Source organism: Tamandua tetradactyla, chromosome 20 (assembly GCF_023851605.1).
Source record: "Tamandua tetradactyla isolate mTamTet1 chromosome 20, mTamTet1.pri, whole genome shotgun sequence".
Classification (NCBI taxonomy): domain Eukaryota; kingdom Metazoa; phylum Chordata; class Mammalia; order Pilosa; family Myrmecophagidae; genus Tamandua; species Tamandua tetradactyla.
Genome location: NC_135346.1, coordinates 21,787,489 through 21,813,869, shown reverse-complemented (window position 1 = coordinate 21,813,869; position 26,381 = coordinate 21,787,489). Strand labels below are relative to the sequence as shown.

Sequence of the window (26,381 nt, the reverse complement as noted above, 5' to 3'; positions counted from 1 at the left end):
TTATTATCAGTCTCTCAAAAGGAAGGCCCTGGGGAAATGGGCTCCAGGAGGCTGGAGATGACAGTTCCACCCCCAGCTGGGGCAGTTGGGAGAGATGGGAACCACTTCCCCACCCTCCCCTCTCCTTCCCCAGTGGAAGGGGTCTTCCCCTAGTTACTGACAGTTCCTGCCTCTGCTGACTCACAGCCAACTTCCTCTCATACAAACAGGAAAACACAGGCGGCCAGCGACCCCCTCCCCCAACACCACTGAGCTCAGCCCCAGCCCAGCTTAGAGAGGGAAATGCCTCAGGCCCTGGGGGACGGGGCTCCAGGGCTGGAACTCCCGCTGGCAACACGGAGGGGCAGAGGTAGAGGAGCTGTTTCTCCCGTCCTGCCTCTGCTCCCATCCCACCCACCCTCCACTCTTTGCAGTTTTAGGTTTAGGGAGAAAGAATGAAATGGTCGCTTGCTTAGTCACCGTATCCCCAGAAAGGCACCCCAAACCCTGATTTGGGGAAGGGGTGATGCCTTGTTGACCTTCAACCTTAGGAAGAAACCTAGGCGGGATGCTGGGGAGGGAGAAGCAGCTAGAGGCTTCTTTTTCCCCAGCCCAAAACACTGAGCTCCTGAGAGAGGCTCCCCAGCTTGGAAAGCCGTGGCTGTCCATGACTTCCGACCCCCCCAGCTTCTGTCCTCCATTAAACCGAGTGCGAGCATCCAGCCACCCTGCTGGGCGTGAAAGAGGTGCCCATGGGGCTTAGGCTCCCACCTCCATTTGGCAGAACTGGGAGCGTGTGGGCGCCGCAGAGGGATGCGCTCTCGCGTTTTAGGTTTCTGCTGGGGTCCCGCCCCCGCCCGCGTCTGGGCTCTCTCCGTCCTGGTCACTGCCGGGGAGTGTCTGCCCCCAGCCGTGTTCCGGCCCTTCTCTGGATCCCCGAGCAGGCAGAGCGGGGCAGGGCCGGAGATAAGCGCGACGGTTGGGTAAGGAGCGCAGACCTTCCGAAGGCCGCCGCTTGCACAAGGAGTAGCCGGGGCCCCGCGGACGGAACCCGGCGGGCGGGGCGGGGCGGGGCGGGGGAGCGCTGGGCGGAGGCGGGGCCGGCGCGGACCCACACTGAGCCTCGGACCGCGCCGCGGGCACCCGGGAGCGGACGGCGGCCGCACAGTGAGGTGAGGTCCCCCGCGCCCCCCGGGCCCCTACTTCCCAGACTCCTCCCCGTCACCTCTCCCAAGGCCTTCGAGGGATCCCAGGCCCCCAGTGTGCCCGCGGTACTTCCCCCTCGCCCTCCCCGCCGCGGCCCGCCCTCCCTCCTGTCGCCCGGCCTCTGCCCCCTCCCCCCTCGCCCCCTCCCTCGCGCCCGCCGCCCGCGCTGCCCCGCGCCGCCCGGCTCGTCCACGCACTCCGGCAGCCGCGCACCTCCTGCTCCCCGGTCGCGTGCCCTCGGCCGGGCCTGAGTCACCGGGAAACTGGACCCTGAGTCAGGGGATGGGGCCGGGGCTGATGCTGCGACGGAGGGGAGCCTCGGCGAGCGACCGAGTGTGAGCAAAACCGGAGAACCCTGCAGGCAGAGACACTCAGAGTCGGATGGAGCTGAGAAGAAGGGGTTGGATGGAGAAGCCAGAGACACTGATTCAACTAAAGATCTAGTAGGAATTGGAGACTGAGGCAAGACAGGCTTAATGACAGAGAGCAAAACGGAGTGGGACAGGGAGAGGGACAAAGATGGATTTGGAGATAAAGACAGAAACTTGGAGATAAAGAGCGAGACGGAGACGGAGTGGAGTAGAGACAGTCCCAGGGCAGAGATAAAAGTCAGGGAAGACAGAGTCAAACATTGTTCCAGGGAGTAGAGCGGGGTCAGGCTGGCAGAATGGACCAGAGCTGAGCGTAGGGGCGTGGGCAGACAAAAAGACGGTTCAGAAAAGGAAAGCTTGGGGAAGGCAGAGGCATGGGGATGTCATTTCACACTGCTGTGCTCACGTGTGTGCGCGCATGCTTATGCGTGTGCGCGCATGCTTATGCGTGTGCTTGTTGCGGATGGGCCTAGAGTGGAGAAAACCCCCCAAACCCTGGAGCACCCCTGGTCTCTGGTGCCTCATCTCCCTGACCCAGTTCTCCACCCCATTCTCCCCGGGTGCCCTCTGACCAGGGCTGGGACCCCACACGTTGCGACTGCTTAGGGCTCTCTGGACAGCCTGACCAGGGCAGGCAGGATGTGGGGGCGGCCAGGGCTGGAGGCACAGGAAGGAAGTCTGAGCAGAGACAATAGGTGGAAGGGGAGGAGGGACTGGGAATGACCAGGATAAGGATGGCCCAGCATGTAGGGCAATTCTGGAAACCGGTGGGAGTGGAGTCTCCCTCCGTCCTCCTGCCCAGCCTGCAAAACCTATGCCACCATCATATCAGGCCCCATCAGTGGCCCTGTCCTCTCCACCAGCCCACCCATCTCCCTCCTCTTCCCTTGGGACTCAAGCCTCTTGTCCTCTGCCATGCAGGGGTAGAATTTTGACCTAGTTCTAGAGTGGGTCAGGAGCCTGGGGCCAACACTGCGGCCACGTGCTGCGAGCCTGGGGCAAGCCTCTCTCTGGGCCTCAGTTTCCTCACCTGCCAATGAAGGGCTTCTCCTGGTGTTCTAGGATGGCTGTGCCTCCAGATCTCAGACCTTTGGGCGTTTTTCTTTGGATGGAAACTGGGGTCTGGTACCCCTTGCCCAGGCCTCATAGATTTTGGGGCAGGGAGGGGGAACCTCAGCCTAAGCCCTCCCTTCACCCTGCCCCTCCCCCCAGCAATGGCCTGAGCCCCCATGGCTGCTCCTCAGGACCTGGACATCGCTGTGTGGCTGGCCACGGTGCACCTGGAGCAGTATGCAGACACGTTCCGGCGACACGGTCTGGCTACAGCGGGTGCAGCCCGGGGCCTGGGCCATGAGGAGCTGAGGCAGTTGGGCATCAGCGCCACCGGGCACCGGAAACGCATCCTGCGCCTGCTTCAGGTGGACGCTGCAGGGCGCCTCCAGGTTCCCCAATCACACAGTGCCATGGAGCCATTCCCCACCCCAGCCCCCAAGGCCCAGCCCTCCAAGCCTGTGCCCAAGCCCAGAACAGTGTTTGGCGGGATGAGTGGCCCTGCCACCACCCAGAGGTCTGGGCTGAGCCCAGCTCTTCAGCAGCCAGAGGTGTCCAGGAGCCCGGAGTCCAGCCCGAGAACCCCTCTTTCCCCCACCTCCTCCTCTGAGCAGCCTGCAGCCTTGGACACTGTGGAGATGATGCCTAATGCCATCTACTTCGGCCTGGACTTACGAGGAGGGTCACAGGCAGCTCAGGACACGTGAGTGGGGTTGGGATCCAACGCGGGATCCAGTGCGGGCGTGGGAGCGGGCGGGGGGGGGGGGACAGTGGGCCATGAGGGCTTGTCCTTCCTCCCCTCTCTCTTAATAACCAACAGGCCCTTCCCTCAGGGCCCCAGACAGCTCCCCGGCTGCTGCCCCCACCCCTTCCCTCAGGCCCACAACAGGCACAGGTAGGCAGGCCCTATCATGGGTTATGGGGAAAGGGACAGTGCCCTCTGAGACCTCAGACGCTCCTACCTGACTCCTTTCTTCTCTCTGCTCCCCACTCCCCTCCTGCCAGTGCACATCATGGACCCTGGTTGCCTGTACTATGGAGTCCAGCCTGTGGGGACTCCGGGGCCCCCCGACAGAAGAGAGGGCCGAGGAGTTTGTCAGGACAGGGTTGAACAGAGGTGAGTGCCGAGTAGGGTGGTGATGGGAGGAGGCGGGGAAGCTGAGGGGCAGGTGAGCTGGTGGCGGCCAAGTGTCAGGTCATTCTAGCATGTGCACGTGCGTCCGCTGTGTGCCAGCCGGGCACTGAGGGTTCAGGATGAATGGAACTGATGTGGTCCTCTCCTCGGAGAGCTTGTGGCTCAGAGGGGCAGGCAGGAAATAAAACAAGTAGACAGACAAAGGGAAATATGATTAAAAATTGGGAGACATCCCTTGTGTTCTTTTATTCAAGAATTATTAATGGAGCACCTATAGCATGCCAGATGTTGTAGATGTGGGGAATAGAGTAGTGAGTAAGTTTCCCTGCCCTTCTGAGGAGATGGTCAATGAATAATAAACATGGTAAGTGAGTTACACGGAATGTTCAGAGGTGTTAAGTGCCGTGGAAGGAAATAGATAAGGGAAGGAGCAGGGGTGAATGCCGAGGCGAGGGACTACAGTTTCTCATGAGAGTTGTCAGAATGTTCAGAAAATGACATTTGAGCAAAAATGTGAAGAAGGGGAGAGAGTTAGTCATGAAGCTATCTGGGGGAAGAATGTTCCAGGCAGGGGGGAATGGCCACAAGAGAGACTTCAAGGAGGTATGCCTGGAGGGTGGGGGGAGAAGTGCGGCTGGGGCCGTGTGGGGACAGGGGTTGGGGGGAGAAGACGGTGTCAGAGGTAAAAGGGGTAGGTCCTACGGTGTCAGAGGTAAAAGGGGTAGGTCGGTAGGACCTACCGCTAGGGCTTGCACCTTTACTCTGAGTGAAATGGGAAGCCGTTGGGGGTGTGTGTGTGGGGGTTGACTTAACATTTTTAAAGGACCCCTCTGGCTGCTGTGTTGGGAATAGGCTACAGAGGGCAAAAGCAGAAGCAGAGAGACCAGTGCAGGAGGCTATGGCAGTAATCCAGGTGAGAAACGTCAGATGAGGTTGATGGTAGTGGAGGTGGTGAAAAGTGGTTGGATTTGAGTTATACGTTGAAGGCAAACTGTCAAATTGAATGTGGGATGTGAGAGGAAGAGCCGCCAAGGATGGCTTCGAGGGTTTCAGTCTGAGCCTGCGCTGTCCAATACGTAGTGACTAGCCACGTGTAATACCGAGTGCCTGAGGTAGGGCTGATCTGAATTGAGATGTGCTGTTAGTGTAAGCACGTGCCAGATTTCAGATTCCTAGTTCCCCCAAAAACATGTACACTATCTTAATAATCTGTATATTGATTACATACTAAAATGTTGATGTTTTGGATATATTGGGTTAAATAAAAGACATTATTAAAATTAACTTTACCTGTTTCTTTTTATTTATTTTTCACGTGGCTACTAGAACATTTAAAATTACATATGTGGCTTGCATTGACTTCTTTTGGACAGTACTGGTGTGAGCAACTGAAAGTTCCCGGAGTTGCTGAATTTGAAGTGGGTATTATACGTTCAAGAAGAGGTGACAAATAGGCTATTGGATATACTTTTAGAGGTCTGAGTTTTAGATCTAAATTAGGGAGTTGTCAGCGTACAGATGCGTATGTATAGCTGTGAGCGAATATATAGAGAGTGGAAGACTGAGAGTGGAGCTCTGTTGTCCTCCAGTATCGTTAGTTACGATTCATGAGAGAGCATGTTTGTAATTGTACCATTTACTATATAGTCCATCACTCACAGAGGGGTCAGTGTGTTGTACAGTCCTATGGTTTTTTTTATAATTTGTATTCTAGTAACATATATACAACCTATAATTTCCCCTTTTAACATCCAAATATATAATTCAGTGCCACTAATTGCATTCACAGTGTTGTGCTCCCTCCACTGCCATTCACTCCCAAAACTTTTCCATCGGCCCAAATAGAATAGACGATGTTTTTATTTTTGATTAAAAAAAAAAATTCATCACCATAATCATTTTTAGAACATTTGCATCACTCCAGAAAAATAAAGAGAAAAAAGAAAAAAAACATGCATCCCACAGCCCCTATCCCTCTCTCTCCTTGACCGCAAGTATTGCAGGCTACCCGATTTAGACAATGTTTTGAGGAGTTTCTCTGTGAAGGAGAGCAGAGGATTGGAGTGATGGTTGAGAATAGAAATGATAGGATGGGGTGTTACCGATGTGTGTAGGCAAACAGGAGTGATCCCAGAGAGGGGGAAAATTAGCTGATGTAGGAGAGAGAGGGGAGAGGTTCTGGAGCCGTGCCCAGTGTGGGTTCAAGGGGGTAGGATCAAGTGCATGAGCGGAGGGGCTGGCTTTGGGTAGGAGTGTGTATAGTGACAGGAGGGAGGCAGCGTCTGCAGGTGAAATTGGGCAGTCTGGGGATTCTCTTCTGATGGCTTGAATTTTCTCAGCGAGGTGGGAAACATCTAGGACAGAGCCGAGGTTCTCAGCTTTAGCTGCACTTTGAAAAACACAGATGCCTGGGCCCCATCACAGAGATTAAAATGTAAATGGTCTAAAATGAGGTCCATGTAGTACTATCTGTTAAAGTTGCTCCTGTGATTCTGTGCTGCCAGGCTTGAGAACCGCTGCATGGTGATCGAGGACACTAGAGGCAGCTGTCAGGATGGCTATGGAATGCGTTTTTGAGAAAATGACATAAGCCAAGACCCAAAGGATGAGAGAAGGCAGCCCAGGGAAGCGTGTTCTAGGTAGAGAACAGCATGTTTTGTGGCTGGAGAGAGGATGTGTCTGGACTGTGTAAGCCAGGGCAGGGCGGCCTGAGATGAGGCCGGGGGAGTGGCCGTCGGTCTCGCTGTGCGTGGCCTTGCAGGCCATGGTAAGAAACTGGATGCATTTTAAGTGCAAACTGGAAACTATAGAAGGATTTAGAGTGGCGGGTAAAATGACTGGGAGGGAGGGCAGGGCTGGAAGCTGGTGACCAGTTAGGCAGTTTTCATCAGCCCAGTGAGAGCTGATAAGGACTTGGTGCAGGAAGAGGAGATCAAGCCATTTTGGGAAAAAAAGATCAATAAGATCAATAAGACCTTATCCACTAGGTATGGCAGCCTCAGCAGGGTCCGGCCCGTCCCCACGGAGCCTTCCCCAGCTTCCCACCCAAGCCGCACTAATGGCAGAGGAGAGGAACTGAAATTTTCCCCATAAAAAACTCGAGGCGCCCAGGGAAGAAGCTCCGTGCTTATCTTTTGGGTTCCCAGCCTCCGTGTGTGAAAAGCAGACCCGTAACCTGCCAGGCATTCATGTCAGTGCACGGGGCGGGTCAAGTTACCAAGAGGGTGTCAGGGCACTGAGGTTGTCTCATGTCAGTTCCTCCCTCTCTTGGCCCCCACAAGGCTCAGCCGACAGGATCTGGAGGCGCGGGAGGACCCCGGCTATGCCAGCCTCGAGCTGCCTGGGGACTCTACCCCCTCGCTGGCCGCCCTGGACACGGAGGAGACGAGTGACGACCTCATTTCGCCCTACGCCAGCTTCTCCTCCATGGCAGACCGTCCCACGCCCCTGCTCAGTGGCTGGCTAGACAAGCTGTCCCCTCAGGGGTGGGGCTGCGGGGAAGGGCAGGGAGGGGAGGGAAGCTGGGAGGCAGAGGTGGGTCGAGGGCCAGGAGCGCACAGAACCCCTGGCCCACCCGGGGATGCAACCCCAACACTCCCTGACCTCGGCCCCTCCCTTCCCCAGAAACTACGTCTTCCAGAGACGCTTTGTGCAGTTCAACGGGAGGAGTCTGATGTACTTTGGCAGTGACAAGGTGGGGTCAGGGAAATGGCCCATGGAGGCTGGGGAGAGGGAGGTTGAGCGAGGCTCCGGATGGGGATGAGGGGAACCATGGTGAGGCTGGCGGTGCCACACGCTTGAGGTCCGTGTTTAAAGTAGCTCCGTTTGCTGGCTGTCCCCACTGCTTGAGTGCTGATCTCATGGAAGTTGGTGCTGGACCCCAGGGCTAGTGCACCCTCTCACCATGGGTCACTGGGCTCTCCCTCCAGGACCCCTTCTCCAAGGGTGTAATCCCCCTGACCGCCATCGAGATGACCCGCAGCAACAAGGACAACAAGTTCCAGGTCATCACTGGCCAGAGGGTGTTCGTGTTCCGCGCAGAGAGCGAGGGTGAGGCCCAGGGTCCCCCGGGCTCGGGGCAGGGTTGGTGGGAACACAAAGCCCACTGACCTGCCTGCTCCCTGCCACCCACCAGCCCAGCGCAACACCTGGTGCTCCACACTGCAATCCTGCCTGAAGGAGCAGCGCCTCCTGGGCCACCCCCGGCCTCCCCAGCCACCGCGACCCCTCCGCACGGGCATGCTGGAGCTGCGTGGACACAAGGCCAAGGTGTTTGCTGCCTTGAGCCCTGGAGAGCTGGCACTGTATAAGAGTGAGCAGGTGAGGAGGGCCGGGCCAGGGCGGGGGCCTGGCACAGCCTAGCCTGCTCCTCACTGTGCCTGCCCCCACCAGGCCTTCTCTCTGGGCATCGGGATCTGCTTCATCGATCTGCAGGGCTGCAGCGTCCGGGAGACCAAGAGTCGCAGCTTCGACCTGCTCACGCCCCACCACTGCTTCAGGTAGGGCCCAGGCTGGTGGGGGTGGAGGTGCAGCTGGGAGATAGGAGTTGGGGGGAGGTACGGGGGTGCAGAGGGCTGGAGGCCCCCTCGGCAAAACGTTAGCAGAGTGCACTGATGGGACCTGAGCGGGTAGGGGCAGGAGAGACTAGAGGGCCTGGCTGGCCAAGATGTGGCCTGTGGTGGCTCCTACAGGAATGGCCAGTGGGATGGGACAGGTTGGGGGTGGGGGACCACGCCCACGGACTGGCTGTCCACCCCTCAGCTTCACAGCCGAATCTGGGGGGGCTCGGCAGAGCTGGGCGGCCGCCCTGCAGGAAGCAGTAACCGAGACCCTGTCTGACTACGAGGTGGCTGAGAAGATCTGGTCCAATCGGGCCAACCGGCACTGTGCGGACTGTGGGGCCTCCCGGCCGGACTGGGCCGCTGTCAACCTGGGGGTGGTCATCTGCAAGCAGTGTGCAGGTGAGGGTTGGCTTTCAAATGGAAATGGGGTGGGGAGCAAGGGGTGCTGGGCAGGGGGGCTCAGGGTCTGCCCATGCCCCGTGCCCTTACACCCTGGTAGGACAGCACCGGGCCCTGGGTTCCGGAATCTCCAAGGTGCAGAGCCTGAAGCTGGACACCAGCGTCTGGAGTAACGAGATCGTGCAGGTAAGGCGGCTGGAGAACGAGCAGGTGGGAGGGGTGGGAGGGGAGCGTTCGAGGAAAGGCCTTGGGCCCAGCCTGAGGCCAGGGCAGTAGGTTGTCTGGGGACTCTTGAGTTCCCGTCACTCACCTTTGCCCCTTGTCATCCTGCAGTTGTTCATTGTCCTGGGCAACGATCGTGCCAACCGCTTCTGGGCAGGGGCGCTACCCCCAGGTGAGGGGCTGCATCCAGATGCGCCCCCCGGCCCCCGGGGAGAGTTCATCTCCCGAAAGTACCGGCTGGGTCTCTTCCGGAAGCCCCACCCTCAGTACCCAGATCATGGCCAGCTTCTCCAGGTAGGGGGTGCCGGCACTGGGCGGCTGGGGGCTGTTTTGGTGACTGGATGACTGTCCCCTGGGCCCTCAGGTGGGGCGGGGGCTGACAGAGGCCCTTCCTGCTGCAGGCTCTGTGCATCGCTGTGGCAGGGCCCAGCCTGCTGAAGCACATGACCCAGCTCCTCTGTGCGGAGGCGTCCGAGGGGGAGGAGGAGTCCTGGTCCCCCTCTGCACTGGATGGCAGCTTCCCAGGCCTCGTGTCCCCAGGTCAGCCCCCAGGTACCTCCTGTCTCTCCCCCCAGGAATTCTCAGCTCTGACTTGTACCTTGGTTCTTCTAGGGTGGGGATGGGCACTCATGTTACAATGTCCCACCCTGGGCTGTTCTTCAACCCCTGAGATCCTCCAGGGCCTGTTTCCTTCCACAAGATGACTGAGGATGCCCCCACCTGGGGGTGGGGATGGATGATCCAGGTGTCAGCTGGTCACCCCTTAGACCAGGTCTTAGAGTCAGGCTGATCTCATAGACCCAGGCAGCTTGGCGGTGCTGGTGTCTAGGGCTCGGGCCAGGAGGTGCTGAGGTACTTACAGGATGGCCTATGCTCTCGTCCCCCCGGCTCTGCTTGCCCATGCTGCCAGGGGACTTGGGTCCCACCGTCTTCCTCCATTCGCTCCTTGTCCCTAAGGGGGTCAGGGCACCCCCTTGCACTGGCTTGATCTGACCACTTTTATTTTCCGATGCAGATCCCTCCCCTGGGGTGTACAACGAGGTAGTGGTACCTGCCACGTATAGCGGCTTTCTCTACTGTGGTCCCATCAGCAACAAAGCTGGACTCCCACCCCCTCGCCGGGGCCGGGATGGTGAGTAGGAAGGCGAGGGCTGGGAGGAGACAGGGGCAGAAACGGGGGTGGGTGTGAGTGTGCCGCAGAGGGGCAGGGAGGGGAGGGCTGGGGCGGGAAAGTGGGGCCACGTCCTGGAGTGGGCTGGGGTGCTGAGGGCGAGAAGGGGCCACACCAGGTGACAGCACTGGGTGATCATTAAGAGGCTATGCTTTAAAGTCAGACTGGGTCAAATCCCAGCAACACTACTTCCTACTTGTCTTCATTAGCCAGAGTTGCTGTAGCAGACTGGCTGGCTTAAACAACACAAATGTACTGTCTCCCATTTTTGGAGGCTAGCAACCCAAAATGAAGGTGTCAGCAGGACTACGCTTTCTCCAAAATCTGCAGTGTTCTGGTGGTGGCTTCCAGCAACCCATAACTCAATCTCTGCCTCTATTTTAGATTGCTGAGGCTGCTGGAATGCAATATACCTGAGATGGATTGGCTTTTATAAAGGGGTTTGCTTAGTTACAAATTTACTGATTTGGGAAGGCACACAGTGACTTCTGCTGGGCTTCTCTCCTGGCTTCTGGGTTCAAATAGCTTCCCTCGGGGCAGTTCTTTTCTGCATCTCCAAATGTCTGAGTCTGAGCGCTCTGAGTTCTGAGCTGCATTGTGCTGAGCTGAGCTTCTCTCTTCTGACTCCTCCTCCAGCTGATCAAATTAAAACATCACTCATTGCGGAAGGCACTCCCCGTAGCCAACCACAGATGTAATCAGACACAGATGAATTTCCTACATGAGGGTGATTTAAGTCCACAGCAACATAACAACTGGACACCATCACTTGGCCAACTTGACACTTGAACCTGACTATTATAGAGTCTATCCCTTGTCAAGTTGGCAACTATACACATCACCTTGTGCCATACTTACTCTCCAAATAGGAAACAATAACAGGCATATTTTTCCACCTAACAATGCTCATTTGTTCTACATACAATGTACTAAATCTTTCCATATACAAAATACATCCATTTCATCACAATATCACAAAAGCCTTAAATCGTTTCAGTAACAACACAAATACAGTTACATCATGGTCTATCTTAAAATTCTTCTCTGGCTGTGGACCTGTAAACTTAAAGCATGTTATCTGCTTCTCATATCGAAGAAGGAACAGTCATAAGATAAACAATCCCATTGCCATAGGGAGAAATTTTAAAGAAAACAGGGGTCACTGGACCTAAACAATTCTGAAAACCTGCAGGACAAACTACATTAGATTTCAAAGCCTCAGGGCTTTAGAAAGTGGCAGCCCCACCCTTTCCAAGGGCCTATGCAATAGCCCTGTTCGCTCCAAACACTGGGATGAGGGTTGCAACATTGGGGAGACCCCCTTTTTCTTAGTCCCACCCTCCTCAAACATCTGGGTGTCCCCCAGATTCTCAGCCATCTCTGGGGTACATGCTCTACCCCTGTAAAACAATGGGGTGGTAGCCAGGCTCCCTCCAATCCCTGGGGATATGCTCTACCCTCTCCAAGGCTTGGGACACCAGAGCACACCAGAGCTCTTCCTGAAATCGGGGTGGAAGGCCCACCCCCTACCTCCAGGGCAAATTCACCGCCTTCCACGTGCACAGGTAGATCTGCTCTTATGGCCCAAGGTCTTTTAGCTTCAGACCTTAACTTCCATGGCTCTGTCTCTGAGGCCATTCTTCCTTTAATTTGTCCCTTTTCTGTCCCTTTTAGTTCACACTGGCTGTGGTTCCATTCATACAGGTCTCACAAAAAATTTGCTGATTTGGTATGCTGCACACAGGGATTGAAGCCATCAGACAATAAGACCTCCATAAATCCTTTCTGGATAACTCCATCTCCAATCCTTGCTTGTCTTGTAATGACTGACTGTTTCCGTATATGGTTAAATCCTCATGTAGGGCACAGTTCTCTGGGGTATCACTTTCTGGAAGCCTAGAATTTTCCAGACCATGAATTTCTGGTTTCTTTGCACCCAAGATTCAGTCCTCAGCCTGTCCCTTTCTTGTTGCATTTTACTGTAAGCTACAAGGAGAAACCAGACTGCATCCTCCACATTTAACTTGGAAATTTCCTCAGCCAATTATCCAACATCATCACATTTAAATTCTCCCTTCCATCCAGCACCAGGATTCAATTTTGCCAAACTCTGCCACTTCAAAACGAGGGTCACCCACCTTCCAATCTGCAATGGAAGTGTCTTTAGAATCTATATTTCTACCGATAGTCTCGTCAGAGCAATCTAGGCTTTCTCTATCAAGCGCCTCACAATTCTTCTAAAATCCTCTCCTTATCTATGTAAAAATCATTGCAACATATTTGGTATTTGCAAAGGCAGCAGCACTCCACTTCTGGTTCTGAAATGTTTTCATTTGCTAAGGTTTCTGGAATGCAATACACCTGAGATGGATTGGCTTTTGTAAAGGGGATTTATTTTGTTACAAATTTACTGATTTGGGAAGGTACACAACAACTTCTCCTGGGCTTCTGGGTTCAAATGGCTTTCCCTGGGGCAGTTCCTTTCCAAAAGTCTGGATCTGAGGTTCTCTGAGTTGCATGGTGCTGGGCTGAGCGCCTTCTCTTTCTTTTGACTCCCTTTTAAACCTCCAGCTGATCAAATTAAAATTTGACACATTGTGGAAGGCACTCCCCCTTAGCTGGCACAGATGTAATCAGCCATAGAAGAATTTCACATGTTAATGATTTAATCCACAGCAACAGAACAACTGGGCACCATCACCTGGCCAAGTTGACACCTGAACCTAACTACCACAGCCTACATTGTGTGGATGGACTCCAGTCCTATTGGATTAAGCCCATTCTGACTCAGTTTGACCTCACCTTAACTAATACCATCCTCAAAATCCTGTTTACCAATGGATTCACACCCAAGGACTGGGGTTAGGGCTTGAACATTGTCTTTTTGAGGGACATGATTCAAACCATAACATTATCTGTGCAACTTGGGCAGTACTCAAACTCTGAGCCTCAGTTTCCCCATCTGTGAAATAGGGCTGATAATAAATACCTACCTCATAGCGTTGTTACAAAGATGACTTGGAAGCATACGTAGGCAGAGGGCTTGTTACAGAATAAATATCTGATAAATGGAAACTGTGACAGTGGAGGCAGTCGTCTGCTGTCCCCAACTGCCTGTCTCCCTCCTAGCTCCCCACCGACTCTGGTGCGTGCTGGGAGCGGCTCTGGAAATGTTTGCATCAGAATGCAGCTCCGAACCCCTCAGCCTCATCCAGCCCCAGGATGTTGTCTGTCTGGGTGTGAGCCCCCCACCCTCTGATCCAAGTGACCTCGACAGGTAACAGCCCCTCATGCTCACTAACACCGAGCTCCCTTTTCCCCCTTCCCCATCCCCAACCTGACAACCCCTCTTGGGTCCCCGTTTTCCTTCCTGACCTCACCTCTCCAGGTTCCCCTTTTCCTTTGAGCTCATCCTCACTGGGGGGAGGATCCAGCATTTTGCGACAGATGGAGCTGACAGTCTGGAGGCCTGGACCAGTGCCGTGGGCAAGGTGAGCTAGCTGAGACCCTTCCCCATCAGCACTTGGCTTCTCTGACCCCGTCTGTCCCATCCTGTCCGCTCTCGTTGCTGCAGCTGCTCCACCACTTCCACTAACAGCTAAGGCTGATTGAGTGCTTATTCTGTGCCAGGTCCTGTATTAAGCACTGTCCACTCAATATCCCATTTAATTTTCACAATGACCCTCAGAAGTAAGGGTTATTAACGTCTTACGTGTAAGGAGACTGAGGCTCTGAGGTTATGCAGTCACTTGTCAAGGTCACAGAGGTGGAAGGCAGCAGAACACAGGACCAAAAATCAGGCCTCCAAGGCTCAAGGCCCAAATTGTGCTCTCTGTGGTGGCCTCTTCCCACGAGCAGCTGCCTCTGTCTCCATCCCCCACTCCCTCCCTGGTTCTCCAGCAGGCTCAGAGCAACGCTGCCTTCACGTGTTCCAGCTTCTCCAGTCCCAAATAATCCAATCTCTCCGTGCTATACCCTCTTCCTGGAATTAAAAGTTCAGGCCCTGTAGTCAGACTCCAGATTTGGCTTTGAGTCTTAAGATGTTTAGCCTCGTGGGCTTTTCCACCTTCAGCTCATCACCCTGGCGCCCTTCTTCTCCTCCTGACAATTTCTCAGAAATTGGTATACCCTGGCAGCCACAGTTCCTCCTTAACCCTTTGCAGCTACCTTCTTTGTCTATATTCTCCCAAGGCCACTTCCCTACAGGTCACCAGGGACTTCTCTTTTCCCAAATCTGAGAGCCATATTCTGACCTCACCAGGTCATCTCTGCAGTATCTGGGCACCCCCTGTTGGAAATGCTCAATATCTCTGGCCTCTGTTTCCCTCTCTGGTTCTCCTTCAAGGACTTTGCTGTTGCCTCCAGCCAGGTCTAAGTCTCCTCTTATTATCTACACTTGGAAAAATCTATCCCATCCTTTAAGGCAGTACCACTCAGGGTGTGGGCTGAAGACTGTGCCATGATGCTGATCCATGGATTGTTATATTCTCGTGACAGGATAATTCCAGAACTTGCGAGTAAGAGTTTAGAATCCTTTATAGCATTGGTCAGCATGATTTTATGTGATGAATCTTGTATTTTGTGTGTCTTTGTTTTTGCATTTCACTTTTCTAGTAATTTATGTATTATATTTTAAACTTTTTTTCAAAAGTATTGGTCAGTGACATTTTGGAATAAAAATTTTTTAAAAGAAAACCTAGTCTACCACAGACACTGGGGAAGCTGCTTTAAAGCCCACCTCGAATGGTTCCCTCCTCCATGAAGCCTCTCCAAGCCCCAGGAGGGTGGTTGAGTTTCCCAGGGTGGGATTTCATGGTTCCTCGTTTATAGTTTTTAGGCCGCCTGCTCTTTCTTAACCCCATACCGAAGTTAAAGGCGCAGGCATCTCATCTGTATTGGCTGGAGCAAATGGAATTGAATCAAATCTCTTTCCTCCTCTATCTCCTCATGTCTCCTTCTTGAGTCTCTCCTTTGCTCTGTCCCCATCACTCGTCATTCATTTTTACTGTGTTCTCTTCATACGTTTCTCTGCCTCTCCCTAGACAAATGAGAGTTCATTTGTCTCCCAACCCTGTCTCATCCGGCCTCCTTCTCTCTCCCTACAGTGGTTCTCCCCACTGAGCTGTCACCAGCTGCTGGGGCCTGGGCTGCAGCGGCTAGGTCGGCTCTGGCTGCGATCCCCCTCCCATACAGCCCTGGCCTCTGGCCTCTGGCTGGCTGGGTTTGGCCTCCTCCGTGGTGACCACCTCTTCCTGTGTCCAGCACCGGGCCCTGGCCCCCCAGCCCCCGAGGACATGGTGCACCTGCGGCGGCTGCAGGAGATCAGTGAGCAGGGGCAGGGCCAGGGAAAAGGGGTGTCAGTGGGAGGAGGTGAACCTTCTGTGTGGGGGTCCTCATGGGAAACAGCTGAACAGAGTGGTTTCAAGCACAGGCTCTAGAGTTAAACTGCCAGGGTTTAGATCCCACCTTGGTCACTTCCTAGCTGTGTGTCCTTGGACAGGTTAGTTAACCTCTCTGTGCCTTAGTTTCCTTATCTGTAAAATGGGCACAATTATAAGCCCTTCCTTAGATGGTTGAAGTTCAAATGAGGCAATGTGTGTAAAACACTTGGCAGGAGGCATGTTGTGTAAGTGCTTAAAAAATATGTTATAAATATTATTGTTATGATTGTTACTTGGGGTCAGTTGCTGGTTGGGGACTGGCACTCTCAATGGTCGCTTTCCTCCCAAAAGAGAGACAGTGCTGAATGACATTTTAGGGCATTGGAGACAAGGGACCTGGGTTTGAGCCAGCTTTGCCATTTTATAGCAAATAACCTGAAGTGAGTTACTTAATCTCTCTGAGCTTCAGTGTGTTTCCTGTGCAGTAGTGATAGTAATACCTAACTCACAGGATTTAATGCAACCTTGTTTGCAAGGCTACTAGTCTGGCCCTGCATACCTTAAGCACTTAATAATTAGCAGTCATTGTGATTACAGGGATGATAACGTCCCATGATTTCCTCCCAGGTGTGGTCTCTGCAGCCGACACCCCAGACAAGAAGGAACATTTGGTCCTGGTAGAGACAGGAAGGTAAGTGCTGGCCCTCCCATGGGATCGCTACCACACCTTCCACCCGGCCTGCTAGGCCCCTGCCCCCTTCCTCATAGTAGCTTCCCTCAGTTCAGGGGCCCTGTCTGCGTTGGGTGTTGCTGCCCCCTCCTGGTGGCTCCGGGAAGTCTGGTCCCTGGGATTCTGGGCCTCAGTCAGCGAACCCTGTGCAGTTGGCTCTGACCCAGATCTCTTGGGTCTCAGGACCCTGTATCTGCAGGGGGAGGGCCGGCTGGACTTCTCAGCGTGGAACGCGGCCATTGGGGGGGCGGCCGGAGGGGGTGGCACAGGACTGCAGGAGCAGCAGATGAGCCGGGGTGACATCCCCATCATTGTGGATGCCTGCATCAGTTTTGTCACCCAGCATGGTGAGTGAGTCTGGGCCCTTCCTGAGCCGTGGGGGTGGAGAACTTGGGCACAGCCAGGGTTGTGGTCAACTTGGGAGAGCTTTGCCTCCAGACACTGCAGCCTGACACCAGCTACGCCTTGGCAGGCTGCTTCACCTTTCTGAGCCTCAGTTCCCTTACCTGTATAATGGGGATACTAACAGTTCTAATTTTCCAGTATAGTTGTGGGGCTTAAATCAATAGCACATATAGGGTATTTGGTGCAGAGCCTGGCAGGTAGCAAGTACTTGGTGGTGGCTGTTACTGGGGCATGGGCATGGAGGGTGAGTATGACACTGAGAATGTGACTGGAGATGCAAAGCCATGGAGAACAAGGAAGAGGCAGCTATGAGGCAAGAGCCCAGCTGTGCAGCAAATCCCTGAAGGTTCGAGCAGAAATTTTTCTGAGTGGGAGATTTTCCAGGCCAAAGGGTCAGCTCTGCAACTGTTCCCAGAATTCTTGAGTTTTTGGTCTCTGCTTTATTCTCCAGCTTAAGTAAGGACCAAATAGAATCTAGGTCCCCTGCCAGCCCTCTTTAGAAGGCTGCACTCATTGGAAGGAAAATTCACAGAAAACTAAGGAGGGCAGTAAAAAGAAAAAAAAAAAAAGAGTACATCCATGAACCCACAAATTGTCATGCTTGCCAGCCACGGACAAGGAATAGTGCAGTGGCTAAGGACAGTCTCCACACCTGTGTGGGCATCTCATTCGGTGACTGCCGCCCCCACCCCCACCCCAGACCCCTGCCCTCTTCTCAGCCTCTCTGAGGAGGGATTAGGGCTGGGGCTTAGTGAAAAAGCTCTGGAGAGAGAGTGTAGGGTTCATATTCACCCCTCATGGTTCCTGTAGCTCCATTCTGCATTCATTCGGCAAGCATTTATTGAGCAGCTACCATGTGCCAGATACTAGGGATACAGCAGTGAACAAGGGAAGGTTTCATGAAGCTTATAGACTATGGGAGAGATGAGTGATAAATAAGAAAACAAATAAAATGTGATTTCACACAGTGCTATTTAAAATAGAATTAGCGAGGAGAAAGAGTGCTATATGTGATCCTGAGGTCAGGGTGGGCCTCTCTGAGGATGTGAGCTGGGCAGGACCTGAGCAGCAGCACCACCAAGGCACAGACTTCTGCCCCTCTGCCCCTCTGCCCCGCTGCCCCTAGCAACCACACAGCATGCTGGGGGGGGAGGGTCACAGATGGATGTGCAGGGTGTGGGCTGGGAGATGGGTGGTCTTTGGACGGTGGCAAGCAGAGATGCTGGCTATTCCCAGGGCTCCGGCTGGAGGGGGTATACCGGAAAGGGGGAGCCCGTGCGCGCAGCCTGCGGCTCCTGGCTGAGTTCCGGCGGGATGCCCGGTCCGTGAAGCTGCGACCAGGGGAGCATTTTGTGGAGGACGTCACCGACACGCTCAAGCGCTTCTTTCGGGAGCTCGACGACCCTGTGACCTCGGCCCGGTTGCTGCCTCGCTGGAGGGAGGCTGCCGGTACGCCTTAGGCCTTAGGTTCCTCAGAACTCCGCATGGGCAACCGAGGCTCACCCCAGCCCCCCCCCCCCAATCCCTGCGCGATGGGGCAGTCCCCACCACCAGCATTCCCCCCTCAGGAGGATCATCCCGGGACTTGGCTTAGAGCAAGGGGGGCGGGGAGGGCAGAGACACAATCTTCCCAAAGAAATTCCCACCGCAGCCTCCACTCTCCCAGCCTTCCTCTGTCTCATCCCCAGAGCTGCCCCAGAAGAATCAGCGCCTGGAGAAGTACAGAGAAGTGATCGGCTGCCTGCCCCGGGTCAACCGCCGCACGCTGGCCACCCTCATCGGGCATCTCTATCGGTCAGTACGGCCAGACCCCCGCAGGCCCCTCACTCACCTTTGTCCGACCCCTGGTCACCTTCCCTCATTCCACAGAGGGCTGTTAAGCGAGGTTGTCCTAGCAGAAATGTTCAGAGCATGGCCTGCCAGCCATCCTCATTTTCCAAGGTAGTCATGAGGCTCAGGTGAGGGCAATGCACATAAAGCATTTAGCACAGAGCTAAATTTATTCTCTTTGGGCCTCAGTTTCCTCATTTGTAAAGGGAAAGTGATGTAATGAATGGTTTCAATCTCCTAGGTGATGTGAGAGTTAAATGAGATGGTCTTTGTAAAATTCTTAGTACAGCACCTGGCATGTAGTAAGCCTTCAGAGATGGCTAGCAATCAATATTATTTTGTTTTATTATTCTGTGACCAGTAAAAGGTCAGATGTAGGAGACACGAAGAGAAGTAAGGTGCAGATTTACCTTTACCAGTCTAACGGGGGGAGACAGACCCTTACATGGTTCTGTGTACTGATGACACCATCATGCAGGGATTGCCAAACTGGGGTCTGTGGGTCCAGTCAGCCATTGCCTGTTTTTGTAAATAAAGTGGAACGCCACACCCATTCATTTATGTATTATCTATGGCTTCTTTTGCACTGCAATGGCAGAGTTGAGGAGTTGTAACAGCCTGTATGGCCTGCAAGCCTAAAATATTTACATAAAGAGTTTGCTGACCTCTACTGTATTTATAATCATCCATTTCCTTGCCTGTCTGTCCCCTAGACTGGGAGCCCAGTACTGACTGGGCCGGTATTGCATCTTGCTTACTGCTGCATCGCAGTACTTAGCTCAGGGCATACAGGAGGGGCTGAGTCTGTGTTTGCTGAACGGATAGATGCATGGATGAGTGCAGGCTGCCTTCCTCATGACTGTAATGCCCCTCTGCAGGGTACAGAAGTGTGCAGCTCTAAACCAGATGTGCACACGGAACCTAGCCCTGCTGTTTGCACCCAGTGTGTTCCAGACAGACGGGCGGGGGGAGCATGAGGTGCGAGTGCTGCAGGAGCTCATTGATGGCTACGTCTCTGTCTTTGATGTAAGGTTCTCCCAATCCCTGACCTGCAACCCCACTTTCCCTTCCCCTGCAGGACCCTGAGCCTTTAGTCCTGCTCAGCTCACAAGCCCCCAGGCCCAGCTCTCTGAAGGCCCTCTGCAGAACCTGAGCCTCTTTCTCCCGTAACCTCGTCCCCAATATCCTTGCCCCATTGGTTCTTAAGTCTTCTGGCCTCTAACTCTCTCATACAGGTCCTTTTTGGTCTTGCAGATCTCTCCCTGCTTCCTTCTTTTCCCAGCAGCCCCCACACCCCCTTTTGGCTCTTCCACAGATCGACTCTGACCAAGTAGCTCAGATTGACTTGGAGGTCAGTCTTATCACCACCTGGAAGGATGTGCAGGTAACTTCTTTCAGCCGTTCAGTGGGGTAGGAGGGGACATCAAGATAGGAAGCTGACCTTCTGCCCAGTTGAGGAAGTTTCCTTTTCAGCCTGTCCTTTTGGACTGCAGCTCTCTGGGACACTGGGGGAAACTCAAGGAGGGGGAGTGCTTTGGTTAAGGTTTAGGTTAGGATTCATTCCATTCATTCCATCAGCAGGATTCTTCATTACAAAATGATGGCGGCAGCACCTCGCCTCCAAGTGCAAGAGATGCAAGGAGGAGTCAGTTGGGTGAAGGAATGAGAATGATAATTAATAACAAATAACAATTAATAACAAATTAAAAGAAAACAAATTAGCTGAGGCCATCTTACATTCTAAGCACCTCTTATCTCATTTTAGCATCCCACAACTCTATGAAGTATACATTCACTTTTAAAATAAAGACACTGAGGCTCAGGGGTCCCTCATTCGAGGTCACATTGTAGTGAGTGGCAGGGTTAGAACCCTGGCAGTCTGACTCCAAATCTGTCCTCCCACTCCTAATGGCATAAGTGGATGCAGCCTGAGAACATGGCTCCTCCATCTCTGGGGTTTTCCCTATTAAGGGTCTGAGTGATGTCCGGAGCGGGGGGGACAAGAGGAGACCTTGGTTGAGGGATGCTTATGAGGCAACACGAGGAAGCCTCTCATCTTGACCGTTTGCATGCTCTGTGTCCTGACTTCTTTCGTCCTGCCCGCAGCTGTCCCAGGCTGGAGACCTCATCATGGAGGTTTATATCGAGCAGCAACTCCCAGACAGCTGTGTTACCCTGAAGGTCAGTCCTAAGGGGACTGGTGGGAGATAAGAGGATGGTAGTGGGCAGGGGCAGTGGCCCATGTGGGGTCCTCTGCTCTTGCCCTGCCCCTAGGTGTCCCCAACACTGACTGCTGAGGAGCTGACCAACCAGGTACTGGAGATGCGGGGGACGGCAGCTGGGACAGACTTATGGGTGACATTTGAGATTCGTGAGCACGGGGAGCTTCGTGAGTATGACCATGTGTGTGCATGTGCGCGTGTATGTGCATGTGTGTGTGTGTGCTCAGAGTCACCAGGGACTCCCATTTTGTCAAATCCAGCGGAGACTGTCCTCATCCATGTGAGTGGGTGGACACGCAACCCAGCTGGCACACTGCCTCCTCTTCAGTGTTCTCCAATACTCTCTTATCGCTTGGCTTTACTGAACCTCTACAAACCTCACAGAGGCTTCTCCTCCTTTTCCTAGATTCTAGATGTTGGAGGGACCCAGGGTTAAATCCTGGGTCCTTTCCCCTTCTCTGTGTTTCCATCCATTCCCATGGCTTTAAATAATGATAATCAACCAACACTCATATTTTTATCACATTTTTAACCTGAGCTTCAGACTGAAATATCTAATTGCCCACCTGACACCTCCACTTTTACACATCATAAGCATCTCAAATTTAAAACATTTAAGACAAAACTCGGTTCCAAGCCTCCTCCCTTTACCAAAAACCCCAGGCCATTTCCAGTTTTTCCCAGCTCAGTGAACAGTACTACCACTCACCTCGTTACCGAGGCCAGCATCTGGGAATCTTCTGGGACCCCTCCCTTTCCTTCATCTTCACAGCCAGTCCATCGACTGTTCAAATCTGTCACTTCTCTCCATCTCCAATCCTAGCAACCACCTTACCTGAAGTCCCTGGTATTTTTCTGTCCCACAACATTAACCACTGACATGTACAGTCCCAGAAAGTGACTAGCTAGGCAGTATTCCATTCTTGCCTCCCTACAATCCATTTTCTGCACAGCAGCCAAAGAACAGTTCAGGCATAAATCAGATCATGCCATTCCCTGGTTAAAACCCTCCAGTGGCTTCACGTTGAACTTAAAATTACCATGGCTAAAGGCCCTGCCTGTCCAGCCCTGCTTAACTCTCAGGCTTCCTCTAAACATCACTCTTTCTCCTGTGGCCTTTTCCTTCAGCCACACAGGCTGCTTAGTAGTTCCTCAAGCATCGTTCCCAACTCAGTGCCTTCGTTCTTGCTTTTTTGTCATAGCTGAAATCTCCTTCTCCTGATCATGGCATGGTTTGTTCTTCCTAATCCTTGAGGTCTCTGGATCTCATCTTCACATGCTACCTCTGAGAGGCCTTCCCGGATCGCCCTATCTCAGTAACTGCCCCGTTACTCTCTCTCCTCTCAACTTATTGTGTCATCCAAAGCAGTTATTTGTCTGCAGCTATTTTGTTTGCTTAGCTGTTTATTATCTGCTCCTTCACTAGGCTGTGGGCTCTGTGAGGGCCAGAATCATGTGTCCTGTGTTCACCAGGGGATAGAGAGTCAGCACCGTGCCTGGCAGAGACCTAGTGCTAAAATCAGTGTCTATGGCTGGATGCTTGAATGGATGAATGAATGCGGGGCTGGTGGGAGATGGGTAGGGGGTTCCAGGCTGTGGTTGATACCTACCCCACCTTGCCCCTTAGAGCGGCCGCTGCACCCCAAGGAAAGGGTCCTAGAGCAGGCCCTGCAATGGTGTCAGCTCCCAGAGCCCTGCTCGGCCTCCCTCCTCTTGCAAAAAGTCTCCCTGGCCCAGGCTGGCTGCCTCTTCACAGGTGAGCCTCCGTCCTCAGCCCAGCGTCTCCCAGGCCTCTCCCTGAGCCCCTCCACCCAGCATAGTCCATCTGTGCAAAGGTGTTCGGCGTGAGAGCCCACGAGTGGGTCTGTTACGGTGCCGTGAGGAGCCGCCCCGCTTGCTGGGAAGTCGTTTCCAGGAGAGGTTCTTTCTGCTGCGCGACCGCTGCCTGCTGCTACTCAAGGAGAAGAGGGTGAGGCCCTGGGGCTGGGGCTGGGCAGTGCTGGATGACCGTGTGGGAGAAGCCGTGACTGCACTGACCCTCTGACTCCACAGTCCCTGATCCCTTCAGTTTCATTGCTTCCCTGACCCCTTGACCTCTCTGATCTGTGTTCACATAACCCAAGATCCCACAAGCCCCGAAGCTTCCATGACTTCTTGACCTCATTAACCACGCTCCTTCTCTTACTTCTCAACCTCACCGGCTCCATTCATGTTCTCAGAGCTCTAAACCGGAACGTGAATGGCCTCTGGAAGGTGCCAAGGTCTACCTGGGAATCCGCAAGAAGTTAAAGCCTCCAACACCGTGAGTTTTCTTCAAGTTCACATTTCTAGGGCCTCCCTGCCATCACCCTCTGGTCTCCCCATCACTGTTCTCCTTGGCCTTCTAGGTGGGGATTTACCCTGATGCTGGAGAAGTTGCACCTGTGAGTACCCCAACCCGGTTTCTCCTTTGGTCTAACTCTGTACCTTGACCTTCATCTCCTTTCTCTTTCTCTCCTCCATCCCTGTAGCTGTGCCCCTTTCCCTCCCTCTGATAACCCTCTGACCACCCCCAGCTACCTGTCCTGTACTGACGAGGACGAGATGTGGGACTGGACCACCAGCATCCTCAAAGCCCAGGTGAGAGGAAGGAGGAGGCCAAGGGCTTGGTCTGTGGTCCCCCTGGGGCTCAGCTGTACCCCTCAGCACCTGCCATGCCCACCTGTGCCAACCACTCACCTTCTCCCCAGCACGATGACCAGCAGCCAGTTATCTTACGGCGCCGCTCTTCCTCTGACTTTGCCCGTCAGAAGTTTGGCACGATGCCCTTGTTGCCAATCCGTGGGGATGACAGTGGGGCCACCCTCCTCTCTGCCAATCAGACCCTGGTGAGACCCCCAGTCTGCCGCAACCCCCTTCGGCTCCCTGCCCTCGCCCTTGCCACACTGCAGAGAGGAGTGGTGTGCCTGCCAGCCTGCTGTCCCCAAGGCACCACTCGCCACCGTGCCTCCTGTTGCTAGGCCTCACTGTGTCTCTGTGTTTCTCCCTCCCTCCATCCTCACCCCACCTGTGCCCAGCGACGGCTACACAACCGGAGGACCCTTTCCATGTTCTTTGTGAGTACTGTGCCTGTTCTAGCTGTGTATCAGCTGTGTCCCTCTATGCTGCCTGGCCCCCATGTGTGCTCCATGCATTTGTCCTGATTCAGGCCTAGGCAGATTCTGCAATGTGTGTGTGTGTTGTATGTATGTATGTGAGAGAAAGAGAGAGAGAGGGAAAGAGGGAGAGGGTTGGGGCCAGTAGGATATGGTAAGAAAAGGGGAAAGGGGTCATGGGATCTGAAAAATAGGAGAGTGGTTAGTGCATTTTTGGAGTTTCCCCTGGATTCAGTCATTTACTACCATTTACTCACTCTCTGATCTTGGATAGCTTAACCCCTCTGAGCCTCAGTTCACGCATCTGAAGTATAACCCATTACATAGGGCTTTCTTTAGATCATGCAAAATATTTTACAAAATATTTATTGAGGAAGAGCTCAATAAATGTGAGTGACTAATAATTCCGTAACTCTAACTCTGTGCCCACCCCCTGCCCCCACCCCTGTCCCCATGCAGCCAATGAAGTCACCCCAGGGGTCTGTGGAGGAGCAGGAGGACCTGGAGGAGCCTGTGTATGAAGAGCCAGTCTACGAGGAAGTGGGGGCCTTCCCCGAGCTGACCAAGGACACTGCCACCTCCCCCTCTACCACGCAGGAGTGGGCAGCCAAACCAGAGACCTCCCTTCCCAGCCAGAGGTCCCCTGATCAACCCCTTTTCTCCAAGGCAGGAACCTTGGATGGGGAGGAGAGGCTGTCGGAGCCCCCTCTGGGCCCCACTTCAAAGAGCAGCCCCCAGGCAGGTAGGTCCTTGGAGGAGCAGCTACTCCAGGAGCTCAACAGCCTCATCCTGAGGAAGGGAGAGAGCACTGCAGGCCTCAGCAGTTCTTCCCAGCCCTCCAGCCCCCAGACCCCTAGCCCCACTGGCCTCCCGACACAGACATCCTGCTTCCCCACCCAGCCCACCTGTACTTCCAGTCCACCCTCCAGCCAGCCCCTCACATGACCCGAGGATCAGCATCCGAGGATCAGTACCTGAGAGGACAGGTACCCAGGGGGCAGGAGATGCACGCTGTCACCACGGCAGACATTGCTGGGAGCTTCCTCTGCCTTGGTTGGAAAGATTCTAGAAACCAGCATAGTGCTGTGGAAGGAGCACTGGATTGAGGGTCCAGGAGGCTCTGTGTCCCAGAGCAGGTCTTGACCCCTTTCTGGACTTCAGCTCACTTCTCTGTACTGTGAGGTAGTTGAGATGAGGAGAGCAGTGAATGTCAAAGGGTGTTTCTCAGAGCTGCAAGCTCGACATATTTGCTCTCAGTTAGGGCAGCTACTGCTTTATATACTTGATATGTAGGAGTTCTGGGAGAGATTTGAGGCTTTAAAAGAATGGTCTGTATGATCTCCAAGTCCGAGTCTCCTACGTTTTGGGACAACACTGTAGCCCTGGCGTAGGGCTGGGATTGGGGTCAGCGGCTGGGGCAAAGAGGAGCCAAAAAAGGATGGGTCACTGTTAATAAATTTTGGAACCAAAAGTCTACCATTCTTGGTTCTTTCAACAAATATGTTTGGGGAACACTTTATTGTTGCCAGGTTCTGGGGTTATGGTGCGAGTGAAACAGATGGGGTCCCTGGTCCATTGGAGCCGCCTCTGTAGAGGGGAAACAGAAAATAGAAAATGCCCACATAAACAAATGTATGGACAAATGAATTCAGTGCCATGAAGAAACTAAACCAAAGTGACATGTCTGAGAGTGACGGCGGAGGTAGTTGTCAGCCTGGGTGGATGGGGAAGGCCTCTCTCTGTGAAGAGGTGAGAATCCAAAAATATGAAGCGCTGAGGAAAGAAGCTTCCAGAAACAGAAAGCAGCAAGTAAAGGCTCTGCAATGGGAGGGGTCTTGGCCTGTGGGAGGAGCACCAGGAGGCTGGAGTGGTTGGAGCCCTGTGAGTGGGGAGGGTGAGAATCTGGGCTGAAGTGGGAAAGCCCGGCAAGGCTCTGGTCACCGAGAACCTCGAGGGCCATGCTGGGTAGGGAATTTGGGTTTTATGCCGAGTGCACTGGGGAGCAATTGAGGTTTTAAGCGAGAGGGTGTGAGTGATGACATAGATCTTATTTTCTGTTTTAAGAAAAAAAGATCACTGGCTGCTGTTTGGACAGTTTGAGTGGTAGGGGGACAAGGGTGGAAGCAAGAAGACCAGCTGTTAACACCAGGAGACTGATAAGGGAGACCTGGGCTAGGGTGGGGGGCTTGGGTAGTGAGGGAAGTAGGTCGATAGGAGCTATTTTCTTTTGTTGTTGGAAATAGAACCTACAGGACTTGCTGATGGAGGGAGAGGACACTGGGCACCACGAAAGCTGAAGTTTCTGACTTCCCTAACCGGATAGAGGGTGCTGCATTTAATATGATACCTGGGGAAGGAGCAGGTTGAAGGAGCTGCTTTAAAAGTTTGAAGTGCCTGTTAGATACACAAGTGGAGGTGTCAGTGGGCAGTTGGATATTCGAATATGGACTCTGGGACAGGGCCTGAACCAGGGGAGTGTGGGTGAGGGGACTGGGGAGAGGGGGCATGAAACTTCAGAGCGGCAGACCCTAAAGGTGACAGAGACTTTCTAGGCGAAACTCCTGCGTCTCCCAGTTCACGCCCA

The 26,381-nt window shown here is 53.7% G+C and overlaps 1 protein-coding gene across 1 annotated transcript; it reads left to right on the top strand.

Moving 5' to 3' along the window:
* Positions 1-1,090: 1,090 nt before the first annotated feature.
* Positions 1,091-25,570, top strand: ARAP3 (ArfGAP with RhoGAP domain, ankyrin repeat and PH domain 3). Its single transcript, XM_077137262.1, has 33 exons — positions 1,091-1,151; positions 2,769-3,309; positions 3,440-3,501; positions 3,612-3,723; positions 7,023-7,226; positions 7,366-7,435; positions 7,671-7,791; positions 7,877-8,061; positions 8,134-8,240; positions 8,503-8,702; positions 8,803-8,888; positions 9,036-9,218; positions 9,326-9,464; positions 9,940-10,056; positions 13,225-13,372; positions 13,484-13,586; positions 15,201-15,420; positions 16,104-16,167; positions 16,390-16,553; positions 17,848-18,060; positions 18,300-18,405; positions 19,320-19,467; positions 19,757-19,825; positions 20,548-20,622; positions 20,716-20,830; positions 22,291-22,419; positions 22,499-22,632; positions 22,883-22,965; positions 23,051-23,086; positions 23,219-23,282; positions 23,393-23,530; positions 23,720-23,758; positions 24,257-25,570. Exons 2-33 carry the CDS (start codon positions 2,786-2,788, stop codon positions 24,740-24,742), a joined length of 4,644 nt encoding a protein of 1,547 aa, XP_076993377.1. The 5' UTR covers positions 1,091-1,151; positions 2,769-2,785; the 3' UTR covers positions 24,743-25,570.
* Positions 25,571-26,381: the final 811 nt, after the last annotated feature.

Excerpts from the sequence above, each read along its gene's own strand:
- ARAP3 (XM_077137262.1), top strand. The coding sequence starts at position 2,786 with ATGGCTGCTCCTCAGGACCTGGACATCGCTGTGTGGCTGGCCACGGTG. Across the intron at positions 13,373-13,483 it reads GATCCAAGTGACCTCGACAG|GTTCCCCTTTTCCTTTGAGC; the intron begins GTAACAGCCCCT and ends TCACCTCTCCAG. Across the intron at positions 19,826-20,547 it reads CCACCTGGAAGGATGTGCAG|CTGTCCCAGGCTGGAGACCT; the intron begins GTAACTTCTTTC and ends TCCTGCCCGCAG.